Source organism: Centruroides vittatus, unplaced genomic scaffold, assembly GCF_030686945.1.
Source record: "Centruroides vittatus isolate TY-2023 unplaced genomic scaffold, ASM3068694v2 contig_799, whole genome shotgun sequence".
NCBI lineage: Eukaryota > Metazoa > Arthropoda > Arachnida > Scorpiones > Buthidae > Centruroides > Centruroides vittatus.
Window position 1 is genome coordinate 2,355,389 of NW_027122516.1, and position 13,233 is coordinate 2,368,621.

General features: G+C 30.5%; 1 protein-coding gene across 1 annotated transcript in view; it reads left to right on the forward strand.

Moving 5' to 3' along the window:
• Positions 1-13,233, forward strand: part of RhoGAP93B (MyTH4 and RhoGAP_KIAA1688 domain-containing protein RhoGAP93B) — a 58,213-nt gene that overhangs the window by 40,575 nt on the left and 4,405 nt on the right. Inside the window, exons 8-16 of the mRNA XM_067278265.1 lie at positions 154-396; positions 499-575; positions 689-805; positions 875-1,027; positions 3,422-3,648; positions 3,872-4,001; positions 10,031-10,144; positions 10,727-10,884; positions 10,985-11,243. Of these exons, the coding sequence (XP_067134366.1) occupies positions 154-396; positions 499-575; positions 689-805; positions 875-1,027; positions 3,422-3,648; positions 3,872-4,001; positions 10,031-10,144; positions 10,727-10,884; positions 10,985-11,243 (1,478 nt within the window). The remainder of the gene's footprint in view (positions 1-153; positions 397-498; positions 576-688; positions 806-874; positions 1,028-3,421; positions 3,649-3,871; positions 4,002-10,030; positions 10,145-10,726; positions 10,885-10,984; positions 11,244-13,233) is intronic.

The following is a 13,233-nucleotide window of genomic DNA, read 5'->3' on the forward strand; positions in this document are numbered from 1 at the left end:
TTATTTATTTTTTATTAATGTACTTCAAGCAAAATGTTAGTCATATTCAAAAAAAAGTATGAAAATTATTTCAAATAAATAAACAACTGAACATTATTAAAACATAAATGTTATATTTGCATTAATTTTATTTCTATAATTTTGAATGTTTAGGTTATAGATTAGGAGATTTTATGGGAGATGATCTAGATTCTCTTTCTCAAAGTGAGGAAGAATCAGATGGGTGTAGAGATGATGAAGATGATTTTGCTGACGACGAAGCTATGAGTCATCAGGATTCATCATCTCAAGAGTATCTTGATGACACTAGGTTCCTTGATGAGGATGATGATGATCAAATTTATTGTGAACCACCATCAACCTTACAACAAAGAAACAAAGCTAGTCAGTTATCAGGTATTTATTTATATTCTTTTACTTAAAAAGCTGGTTAATAAATATGATTTTCTTAAATCTTTTAAAATATGTTTATGCATAATTACATTTTATCAATTGTAGCTACACAGCATGCTTCTTTAAGAAGAAAACATATAAATACAACTCCTGTTCATTCTCCTGTACTTGAGAAATCTCAGGTATAGTTTGCTGTTTAAGTTATAAGAATTGTTTTATAATTAATAGAGTAACAATATAATTTAACACAATAAAAATTCATGAAAAAAGATATTGAATTTGTATATTGTATTAGTCTTTCCAGCCCGATATGGGACAGGGAATGGGTCAGCGCCCTCTCTCAATGCTGACATCTAGTATAACAGATTCGTCGGTAACAACAAATCCAATGACCGGTTCTTTACAAAGACAGGTATAACACAATACGGTTAATTTGTTGATATATAAATTTAAATGTAATAAAAATCTAATTGTGTTGCAGACAATTGGAATAATGACAAATACATTATACAAAGACAAAAAGCCACCATCGGAAAGTGACATTGAGAAATATGCTGAAGACAACCTGAATAGGCACAAAAAGGGTATTTTCAGAAAAAAATTCACCATAAGAGATATGTTATCTTGGTCAAAGGTGATTATTTTTATAATTCTAATAGTTTTTTAATAACTGTTTGGAAAATATTGAAATTGTATTCACTTCAGGTATTGATAATACACAAGTTAATGTCATAATTGACAAAATAGAAATTGTATTCATTTATTTAGCAATAGAGCTGTAAGACAAGGAAACTCCCCTTTACTTATAACAATACCTATAAAACCCATTAAAAATAGCAATCATAAATAATAAACTGAGATGAAATTAAGGGTTTAATGGAAAACATGCAGCAAATTTAGTAATCAAAAATGGGGGGGAAAAAATGTAGTTTTTATGTGTTTACCAGAATATACAAAAAATGTGTATATTTTGATAAATGTGTAATGAATATCAAGAGTAAACCATTCATATAATGTATACATCACATGAAAAACACTTATTATTATTCTATTATAAAAATATTTGTCGATACACAAACTCCTTATCATTTATATTTCAAATGTAGATTTCCTTCATCACTTGATTTGGCTGCATATATGACATTCAACCTATAATCAGAATTATAAAAAGTAAATATATCCTTTTCTGATAATATACCATCACATATGTAATGCTTTGTCTGAAAAAATTTTCTATAGAAACCAATGATATAACATATCAAAGTTGTTTTTAGCATTTGATGTAGAAATGTACAAATGTCAATTATTAATAATTAGAAGTCATTGCCATACTGTTCAGTATGGTAGTATGGAGTGCTATTATTACATTACTTCTGTTACTAAATTAAAGTTTCATAGTTTAAATGGTCTGTTACACAGGTATTTGTATATGACACTGTTTAGAAATTATCAATACTCATCTCTAATATTTTGTGGTTTAATTTTGGTCCTGTCAAATTAATGTCAAATATCACTTTTATTTCATTTCTGTTATACATTAGATCCGCTTTCATTTTTCTGTTTTCCTAAGTGGCTGCATTCCAAACTTCTGAATAAAAATGTCTTAGATAATAGCCATCTGAAACTTTCTTAGTAATTTATTATAAAAAGAAAAGCATTATCAGAGGGAATTTTCTGAAAATTATACTTCTTCAAATAATCAAAAATATAAAAGACAGACTATTATTGATAGTGTTTCTTAGAAATGCTAGTTTCTGATTCAGTTTTTAGTATATCATTTAGATATTTTGTTTAAGAGGCAAAATAATTATATAGGAAAATCAAAGTAAAATTAATTTTAAAATGAACTGATTTATATTTATTTCACACATTAATTGAAATTCTAGTTTTTAGCTTATGTTTTGTCTTTTCTGAGTACTGAACAGAAACATTTGTTTATTCAGAATTAGTTTTTACTTTGGACAACGAAAATATTAATTGAACAAAAGTTAAAGCTATCGCCCTATAAATATTTGAAATAAATATTTAACTTTAATCTGTATTTTATATTTTATTGTATGCTTTTTTTTTATCTTAATTTCTTCCCCCCAACAAAATTTTTATTGAAAAATTTCTGGAAATCTTTTTGTAAATATTATATATGTTCAGCTTTATTAATATGTGATGAAGTGAAATAAATTTAATAATTATTATGTATTGTAATCAATTATATTTTTGTAGAACTGCAGAAGTAAATAAAAACATCAAATGTTAAATTTTGTGTAAAGTATATTTATAATTTCTTTATGATCATACATTTAAAAATTATATGATAGTAAAGCAGTATCTATTTTATATACTGATAAGCAAAATTCACAATTATTTTGTATGATTCATTTCCAGGATATTGAAAATAACCTTTCCATTGTGTTAAGCTTCAAAATAAAATAAAATCTTTTACATTTCCTGGAAATGCATCTTGTATTGAAAATAATAAATACTATTTTCAATGCAAACTGTAGAAGTATTTAGTTTTAAACATAATGGCTGTAGTCATACTGTATTTTAAATTAGTGTTCTGGGCCAATATATTTTTCAGTTATATAGAAGTATTATGTTAATATGTAATATAAAAAAGAATAAAATTTCAAAAATACTCTGTGATACTATCTAGTTTCTTTTACATTTTATTTTATTGTTAATTTTTGTGAATTTTAGAATATATAGAAATATAATTATACTATATGATTCAGAAATATTAAATAATAATAAATAAATAAAATTAAAAAATTTCAAGTTTAAAATGTTATATTTATACAAAACGACAAAAATAATTCATCTTTATTAACATGATCCATGACAGTACTTCTGGAATTATTAATATTTATTAAAAATATAATACAAAAGTTTTTCGGGAAAATTTTGATAAATTAATATATAGTCTTAAAAAATTAAATAGTATATTTATTTAAGAATTATACTTTTCAAGATATCTTGCTTAGTTTATTGTTTTGAACACTTATATTAATTTTCTTTTAAATTCATTTAGGATCCAATCCGAAAACCAATGATAATGACTACAGATAAATCTTTGAAGAGAGATGCTTGCGAATTATTTAAATTAATACAAACATACATGTGTGATCGCAAACCAAAAAGTGGACAGAGCATGGAACAGGTTGCTTTGGATATTGCTACAAGGGGGTGGAGTAAACAAGCTCTTCGGGATGAACTTTATGTTCAAATCTGTCGTCAAACTACAGATAATCCAAGAAGGTAATCCTTTCTGATTTATTATCTTATTATTTTATACGGTTCATAATAAAACATAGGGCCTAATTTAATTAAAATTCATTATTATTACTCCATATTAAATTTCCATCTTTATTTAAAATAATTAAAACTTTTTCTTAGAAAGTGAAATAATTATATATGATATATATATGATTATTTTTAACAGTAATATATGAACTTACTACATTTTATTCTTACAATGTAGGGATAGTGTGATCTTAGGATGGGAATTGATGGCTGTTTGTCTTTCTTTTTTTCCACCTTCTGTGAAATTCCAGCCTTATCTGGAGAGTTACATAAATCGTCATAAAGATAACACATTAGATACATCTGAGGTAAATTATATTAAAACATTTTGCAGATGAATTATTTTTATTTAAAAGATTTATTATTGAAGTTTTAATTATATAAGATAAATTTTTTATATTTGAAGCATATCAGATGTTTCTTAAAATGAGAAACTATTGAGAAATCTTTTCTAAAAATGTGTTTAGCTTTTGTTGTATCATTTTAATTTTTATATTTCATTACGAAGATATTTAATGTTTATTTTACTCTGTAATTTCAAGGCAATTAAAAGTAAAAATTTAGGATTAGATTTTAAATTTCTTTTTTAAGTATTGAAATAAAAATGCTTTATTTTCGTTAAAATATAATGAATGTGAGCCAATTTCAGTGATTACTTTGAGTTTTCAATTAAATTTTTTTTTGTAATACCTGTGAATGTCTTAAAGTAGGTGGAAAAATCAGTTCTACTCTTCAAATTTGTAGTTTATAAACAGTTATATTTTAATTAATTTATGAAATAAAACAAATACAATTTATAATCATCAATAATTCTTATCTCTCTGAACAAGACAGGTTTTATATTATATAGATTATTCTTAAAAATTAAGAATAACAGCTCTTTTTGTATTTAAATTTTACTTTTTGAAATAAAACTTCATTGATTTTTGCAAACTGATCTCCAAATTTCAGTGCTTTATATCTATTGTCAGGGCTACCACAGTGGGCATGCAGAGCATGCACCACACATGGCTGCCAAAAGACATTCCTAATTTAAGTGTCTGATTTGTATCATGAAATGACAAAGTAGAACAAAACGTTAAGTTAAAACAGTAAAATTGCTGACTCCAATGGTCCAAGTGTTGATGCTTGCATTATTTATTTATATGGATTTATACACTGCTGGCCATCCGAAATGCAATACCCTGAAGGTCGTTTTGAAGTACTGGAATTGTTCTTTCGTGCATTTTTTTGGAGTAAGCAGCTTCAGTATGTCACGCAGAAGAAAACGAGCATCTTTCGAACACGTTTTCTGAGTTCAACCGAAGAAGAATAGTTGCCTATAGGGATTGCAGATTATCCTTCAGAGAAATCGGTGATCATGTTAGACGTAACCAAGTAACTGTGATGTGGATCTGTAACTGCTGGATGCAGGAGGGAATGACGAATCGACGAGACCGATTGCACCTACCTCGTTGCACCGCTGCACATGATGACAAGTATATCGTGCACATGGCAGTGATGGATTGCTGTGCCACATCACAAACCATATCACAACAAATTCGGTCTGTTGTGCAACAATCGGTGTCCACACATACCATTCGACATCGTTTGCAACAGAGTGGAATGTCTGCAAGGCATCCATTGCTGCAAGTACCGTTGAGTAAAAACCACAGGTGTTTGTGCTGGCAATGGTTCAATGAACGATGGACATGAACAACCGAATGGAACGACATTGTTTTTACTGATGAATCCCGCTTCTGCCTGCAACACCACAATGGTCGGATCAGAGTCTGGAGACACCATGGTGAGAGACTGCTGAACTGTTGCCTTATGCATTGCCATACTGGTCCTAGACCCGGTATTATGGTTTGTGGTGGTATTGGATTCTACTCCCACGTCCCCCTAGTACGCATTGCCGGTACACTGACCAGCCAGCACTGTATCTCTGAGGTGTTGGAGCCTGTTGTCCTCCCATACTTTCAGAGTTTGCCAACAGCCACATTCCAACAGGATAATGCGTGACCACCTGTGGCACGCATTGCTCAAGACTTTTCTTCACCCATCAGATTCTGCAGCCTTGGTCTCCTTGTTCTCCCGATCTCTCACCTATAGAAAACGTCTGGTCTATGATTGCAGAACGACTGGTCTGGGATACACCACCTGCTGCTACACCAGATCAACTTTGGCAATATGTGGAAACAGCATAGAATGCTATACCCCAACAACATATCCGAAGCCTCTTTGACTCAATGCCGAGGCGTGTAGCAACGGTTATAGCCAGCAATGGCGGCAACACTCCATACTGATTCCATCATCTTCCTCACTTCATAAGAGACTGTATTTTCAATCATTTGATCTTTGTACAACGTGTTATCTCCCAAATAAATTTGGTTGTGATATCTCTGGTCCTTCTTGGTGTTGCATTTTGGATGGCCAGCAGTGTAGTATTGTGCAACTAAGTGTGTGTGAAACGAGTTTCTTGTCTGGCAAGGCCAGTCTACACATGACATTTTATCTTCAGTTTTGTATAATAATGCCAGAAGGATCAGATAAATTGTTGCTTGTGGACAGCAAGTTTGATATCATGCATGAACTGAATGAGACTTTTCAAAAGACTGACAAGCTGGAGTATTGTTTTAAGAAATGTGGTAGATAAGTTGTTGCATGTAGTTGCTCATCTTTCAGCTTTCAGCTTTGCATCATCTCTCAACAGTGTCAGACTAGTCCCTACCTTGTATTGTTTTTCTTCATCCAATGTTTGAAGATCAGATTTAAGATATTGGTCATGTGACTTATTTTACTTGATTTATAGAATTTTACCATAGATTTTCTTGCTTATGGCAAGTTACATTAAAGGATTATAATGATAAAGATGAGAAAACAAATGAAACATATGCTGCTTTGATTAATAAATATGTAGAAGTGACTCATGAGGCTACTAAAGATAACATCACCAAAAAACTCAATTTTTTCAGTGGCGAGTCTCTCATGTAGAGTGATAATCCTTTTCATGGCAGTATCTTGTTTTTTTTTCTATTTCTAGGGTTATTAGCATTAATAATTTGTAGTACTTGTCCATAACCATATGTAAATAATTATGCCAATCTTCTGGTCCCTGTTATAATTCTTGTAGCAAATTTCCTGAGAAAACCTTTCCCTCTTGAATAATCATTCTCAAAACCACTTGAGCAATGAACACAACCCTTTTCCCCCCCCCTACTCACAGTTCATTCACTAGTGAAATAATTGTTAACAATAGTTCTTCATTCATAGTATCTAATGATAAAACTGAATAAGTTAGTGTAGTTACATATTTTGTGTTTTATTCATTAGTCATGATCATGTAAGATTGACAACAAAGTATTGTGTGTAAATTGGCCTTAAAACTCTCAGAGTACTGTGTGTAATTTTTTTTTAAGTGATTTTATTTGTTTTCTTTCAGATATCAAAAGCTAGAATACACTGCTATCTGTGTATTAAAACTTAAAAAATAAATATATATACATATATTAATGTCATCTCTAAACCCAATTTATAGTTAAACCAAATGACTTCCAAATTATCAGGCTATTACATGGTTAAGTAAATGATTAGAAACTAATTAATTTGTCTAGAGCAGGGGTGGCCAACACAAGGCCCGCGGAGCTAGATCAAATGAACGTAAATGTTAACTTTATTGTACATATCACCAAAAGAACATTACGTCATGAGTTATTCATATCATGTATTTTTAAATTATAGCTAAGAGAAATTTGAAATATTTCCCATTTTTGGAAAAATTGATAGATTTTAGCTATTTCAAATATCCCGCTATTTGACACTCAGTGTTACTTAGTTTTTTGTTTGATGCTAGGTGTTGATAAAATTTAATACGAGACTTCAACTTCAGCTATATATGTCCTGTGGTCTTCAGTGTTTTCGGTAAGCTCGCAATGCTATCAGGCTCATACTCATAACTACTTTCGGTCCAGCTTGACAAAGTTCCATATTATTCTGTAGTTTCGTTTTATTATCACCACTGCATATGGAGAGATTTTGCAATTGATGTTAAAATACACATTTAACATATTTATAATAACAGTTCAAACTACTTTAACCAAGTAGGCCATCTGTTATATTGATTCTATAAGTATATCTACTTTTTGTGTTTTTTTACATTAAACCAGGCAAGTGTTTGACCACATTCTCACCTACTGGGAATTGATGATGTGGTTGAAGCTGTAGCATGCTTTCTTGTTTACTTTAACTAACAAAAAAAAAAAAAAAAAAATTAGGTGCGTGGCCCGGCAGAAAATAATATTTCTGAAATTTGGCCTGCCTTCTGAAAAGGTTGGCCACCCCTGGTCTAAACGTAGGCAGTTACGTCATCATCCTACCTGTAGACAAATTACTGTAATTAGTTTATAATTATTTACTTAGCCATATGATAGCCCAATATTTTAGCAGTTGTTTGGTTTAAAAATAAATAAATTCATGCCATCCAAACTCAATTCAAACGGGTTTTTGATGATGGTCAAAAGATATAAATCATGGTATAGTTATTTGCACTGTTTCATAAGAGGTACAAATAGGACTTACATGTAGATGCAAGATACTCTAATAACAGTGTTGTCTATCATTTAGCCATTCACTATCTTTTTAAGTTTTATAATGACTTTTTTTTTTTTTTCTTTTTAAGGCCTTAAGATTTTTTTATGAATTCATATTTAAACTTGAAATTTAGATAAGTGACATTCCTTAAGTTTAATAATAATAATTAATAGTGATGTAACAAATAGTATATTCAGCCTCAGGCCAAATACCAAATATTCGGCTAGGAGCGTGGCCAAATGGCCGAATGTTTGTCCAAACTATTTGGCTTGATTAATGCACGTACGAAAATTGGCGCGCAAATCACATTATGGCAAGGATCGTGCATCCTGCTCTCTATTGGCCCGCTGTCACTAAGACTTTTTCTTCCAGTAGGTCTAAATTATTTTAATTAACTAATTAAATTATAATTATTAAAGTTAATATGAGATGGTGCCTAATGTCTACCTCTAGTGCCAAATTGGTTTATAATTTATGTAATAGCTGTAAATAGCCTGATATGATTCGGCAGTTGTTGGTATTTAGATGTAAGTTATAACTTATAAGTTACTTTATTTGCAATCAATCTTTTTAGCTCTTTAAGCACTAAAATTTTGTTTTTACTACATATTTGTAGACTGAATAGCACCCTAAGGATATACTTTAGTGGGGACATATGGTCTAGTTTCTCCCCAGTTCAAATATATTATCGGGGGTTTCTATTTGTGAAGTTTTGTGATATTTTGTTGCTATTGTTTTTGTCAATATTTTTAAAATTAACATGATTTCAAATGTTATCTTTTGCATATAATGAGAAATGCTCATTCTTTGCTTTATATATAAAATAAATTATATATTAGTTACTCATCTTCTAGAAATAGATAAATAATTCTTTCGTTAAATATGATAAGTTTCAATAAAACGTTTTGTAAATCATTTTAAAATATCGTAAAAAGTATTAAAATATACGCGAATACGAATATAACAATTAACTAAACAATAACATTAATGCACGATACATTTATTCTAACCTACACCCCATCAATGCCATAAGATATTGGGCTAGAGAAAGGCTATAATATTATTTAATTACGAAATAATTTAATACTAGAGTTAGATGCTATTTCTTATTAACTTTAATAATTATAATTTAATGTTCAGCATTAATAAAAGTTACCAAAATGATTAATTTACTGTGTTTTTGTTATTTTTTACTCCTGTTTTTAGATATTCGGTATTCGGCCGAATAGTGAAAAATAGGCCGAATACCGAGTAGTAACCGAATATTTGTTACATCACTAATAATTAATAATAATAGTGAAATACTAACTAGAAAATATTATAATTCTAAAGCAATATAAGCATTTTAAATCTTTCAACTTATCTAAATTTTCTTGTTTTAAGTCTTTTTACAAAATCATAAAATAATTTTAATTTTTAGTATTAATTTCAGTATGTACTAGTAAATTATTCTAAGACTTTATGTTAACTATTATGAAATCTCTTAAAAAAGATTAAAGCCAGACAATCACTGTAATGAATCAGGCTACTTTACTGCTAAGTTGTAAAGTAGCCCAATACATTACTGCAATTGTTTGGCTTTGATTAAAAACATCAGGCTTTGAGATGTTTATATATTTAAAAAATATTTTTACTGAAAATAATCATAGAGGGTTTAGTGATTTTCTTTGTAGCATTCATTATTACAATACTTAGCAAATTATTACAAATTAAATAATATATATATGTGGTTTAGTAATGAGAAAATTTTAATCATATTGAATAGCTAAAAATCAGTCCATATGCTGCAGTTTGTAGTAAACGGTTAGAAAGAATGGCAAGGACAGGAGCCAAAAAAGGATTAAGGAAACCTACTTTAGAAGAAATTGATCAGTCAAGGGTAGGAAATTTTATCATTGTCTTTTAATTTATTAATAATAATTCATGAAGCCATTGTAAATTAATTATTTTTAAGACTGTTTTTAAATTATCTTTCCCATTTAAATTGTTTACTGTAACTTTTAAAATTTAATTTTTCATATTTATATGAAAAATTTATTAGTACAGATAAGATGAAAATACTTCATTGCTCAAAGATGAGGAGAATTAGTTACTGATTTTAACACAACATATATTTTGCACTTGTAAACTCCCAAATTATTAATTAAAATTCTTCATTCTTTTAATTTTTTTAAAATTGTGTTGTTATCTATCTTGATAAAGAATACTTCCTTTATAAAATGAAATAGCTTTCAGATCAAAAAACTATTTTTAATTAATACAAAAGGTGAAAGAGTATATCAGGTTTATTTTAAACATTAAATGAATTCTATTTCTCACTTAGAGAATGAACCTAGTAAAAAAAATTCATGAATTTTATTTTATTTTTCTAAAACCGTGGAGTAGTTTACCATTATTTTTTAAGTAGATAAGTGATTTTATAAATATATTAATTAATTATTATTACATATTTATATTGTAGATCCAGATATTTAGGCCATCAATGTTTGGAAATACCTTAGAAGAAGTGATGGCTCTACAAAAAATAAAATATCATGATAGACGATTACCATGGATTCAAACAGCTTTATCTGAAGCTGTGTTACGATTAAATGGTGCTCAAACTGAAGGAATTTTCAGGTATGTTTTTCTTTTATAAAGTTTTGCAAAATTTACGTAGAAGTATTATTTTATTTATTGAATTAACATTAAACTAATTATTTTTGTCTTAAATGTGTAGAGTACCTGGAGATATTGATGAAGTAAATGCAATGAAACTTCGCATAGATCAATGGGAAATTGTAGAAAGTACTGATCCCCATGTGCCTGCTTCTTTGCTCAAATTATGGTACAGAGAGTTATACGAACCTTTAATTCCAAATCAGTTTTATAACGAATGTATTGAATATTGTAATGATGGAGAAGCTGCTGTTCAAATTGTACAGAAATTACCAGAGATTAATCGTTTAGTCCTATCCTACCTCATTCGTTTTCTTCAGGTAAATCAAGATACTTTTATATTGTTACATTTTAAAAGTAACTATTATTTTTGATTACATTAGTTAAGTATTTGTCATATTAACTGTTATATTACTAAAAACATTTTGTTTCTAACAAAATATGCACTAAGATGAGGATAAATTTAACATTTTAAAGTATAGTAAGATCCTGCTTAATGCGGGGGATACATTCCTAGATGACAAAGTGCTAAATGAAACAGCATTGAATGAGGTCATTTTAACACAGAGTAAGTAGAAAAGGGGAACACGCGACCAAAAATAAGCAGATTTTACTTTTAAGTTATTTTTATATTAATTTGCATAATAAATATATGTTAAATAACACACAAATATATGCACACAGAAATGTAAAGTTCATTTTTTGTGATGAAGGTCCTGGCTCTTCTGAAATTCTTGTTTTTTGCAATAAAGTCATGTAGTTTCATTTGCGCTTTTTTTTTCTTTCCTTAAGCAAATGTCAGCAGCAAGAGATCACATCCAAAACACCTCGTGTTGCTTTTCACTACTTTTAAAATCTGGATCATTTCCTGCAATTTGATCAACGATTTTGGTTATTGTTACCAAACTTTTACTAAGGAAATCTGTAGATAAATTTATTGGGTTCTTTGTTTTCAGAATCTCTATTTTTCCAGTTCTACATGAATTCCTTCTTCTGCCAGTTCTTGAAGGTCGTCGTTATTAAGACTCTCACCAGAAACCTGCAGTAACTCTTCAATATCCTGCTCGTCTACATCTTCTAGTCCTGCTGTATCAATTTAGGTTAACAATTTGGTCAACCTAATGATACAGCAATAGGCTCCTCTCGTTGAAAATTCTTGGATAGCTCCAGCCATAACTTCTTCCACACTTCATTCACGCATTTATCAGTTAATTCTTGCTAAGCAAAGCCGATATTGCCTACGGCATCCATGATGATATACACTATCTGGCCAAAAGTATCCGGACACCCCCCTAAAGGAGTGGATCTGGCAGGTGACGGTCTTTGATGCATAAGCAAAAGGTATAAAAATGTTGGTAGTGGTTTGCCAGGTCATATTTATGCGTTTGTGAAACAATGAGTAAGTCAAAGAAGCTTAGTGACTTTGATCATGTCATTATAGTGGAATGCCACCTTTGTGGGAAATCAGTTTGTGAAATTTCAGACATTCTACAGAAGCCAAAATCCATTGTGAATGATGTAATTGTGAAGTGGAAACGTCAAGGCAGTGAAACTGAAAAAAGCGATGTGGCAGGCCGAACAAAATTAGTGAACACAGCCATATAACTCCGAAAAGGGTAGTGAAACAAAATCGCACGTCCTTGTTAGTTGAAATCACTCAGGAATTCCAAAGGGCATCAGGCATTAGTGTTAGCACCAGGACTGTTTGTCAAGAGTTAAAAAACCTGGGATTCCATGGTCATGCAGCCGCTCACAAGCTGAACATCACTCCCCAGAATGCGAAGCGTTGATTGCAGTGGTGCAAAGCTCACTGTCATTGGACTGTGGACATGTGGAAAAGTGTTCTTTGGAGTGATGAATCTCGCTTTACAATCTGGCAGTCCAATGGACGCGTCTGGGTTTGGTGGATGCCCAGCGAGCACTTCTTACATGACTTCATTGTGCCATCTGTAAAGTTTTGTGGTGGCAGCATCATGGTGTGGGGGGGTGGTTTTCATGGTTTGGCCTGGGTCCCTTAGTTCCTGTGGTTGGAAACATGAACTCTAAGATGTATGTGGACATTCTGGACAATGCTGCTCTCCCAACTCTATGGCAATATTTCAGGGATGGCCCATTTCTCTTCCAGCAGAATAACTGCTTCATTCACACATCAAGACTTGTGTGGGCATGGTTTGACGAAATGGGTGTTCAAAAACTGGACTGGCCTTCTCAGAGCCCTGATCAAAATCTCATAGAACACCTTTGGAATGAATTAGGATACAGATTACGTAGCCAGCCACATCGACCATCCTCACTGCCAGCACTCACTTC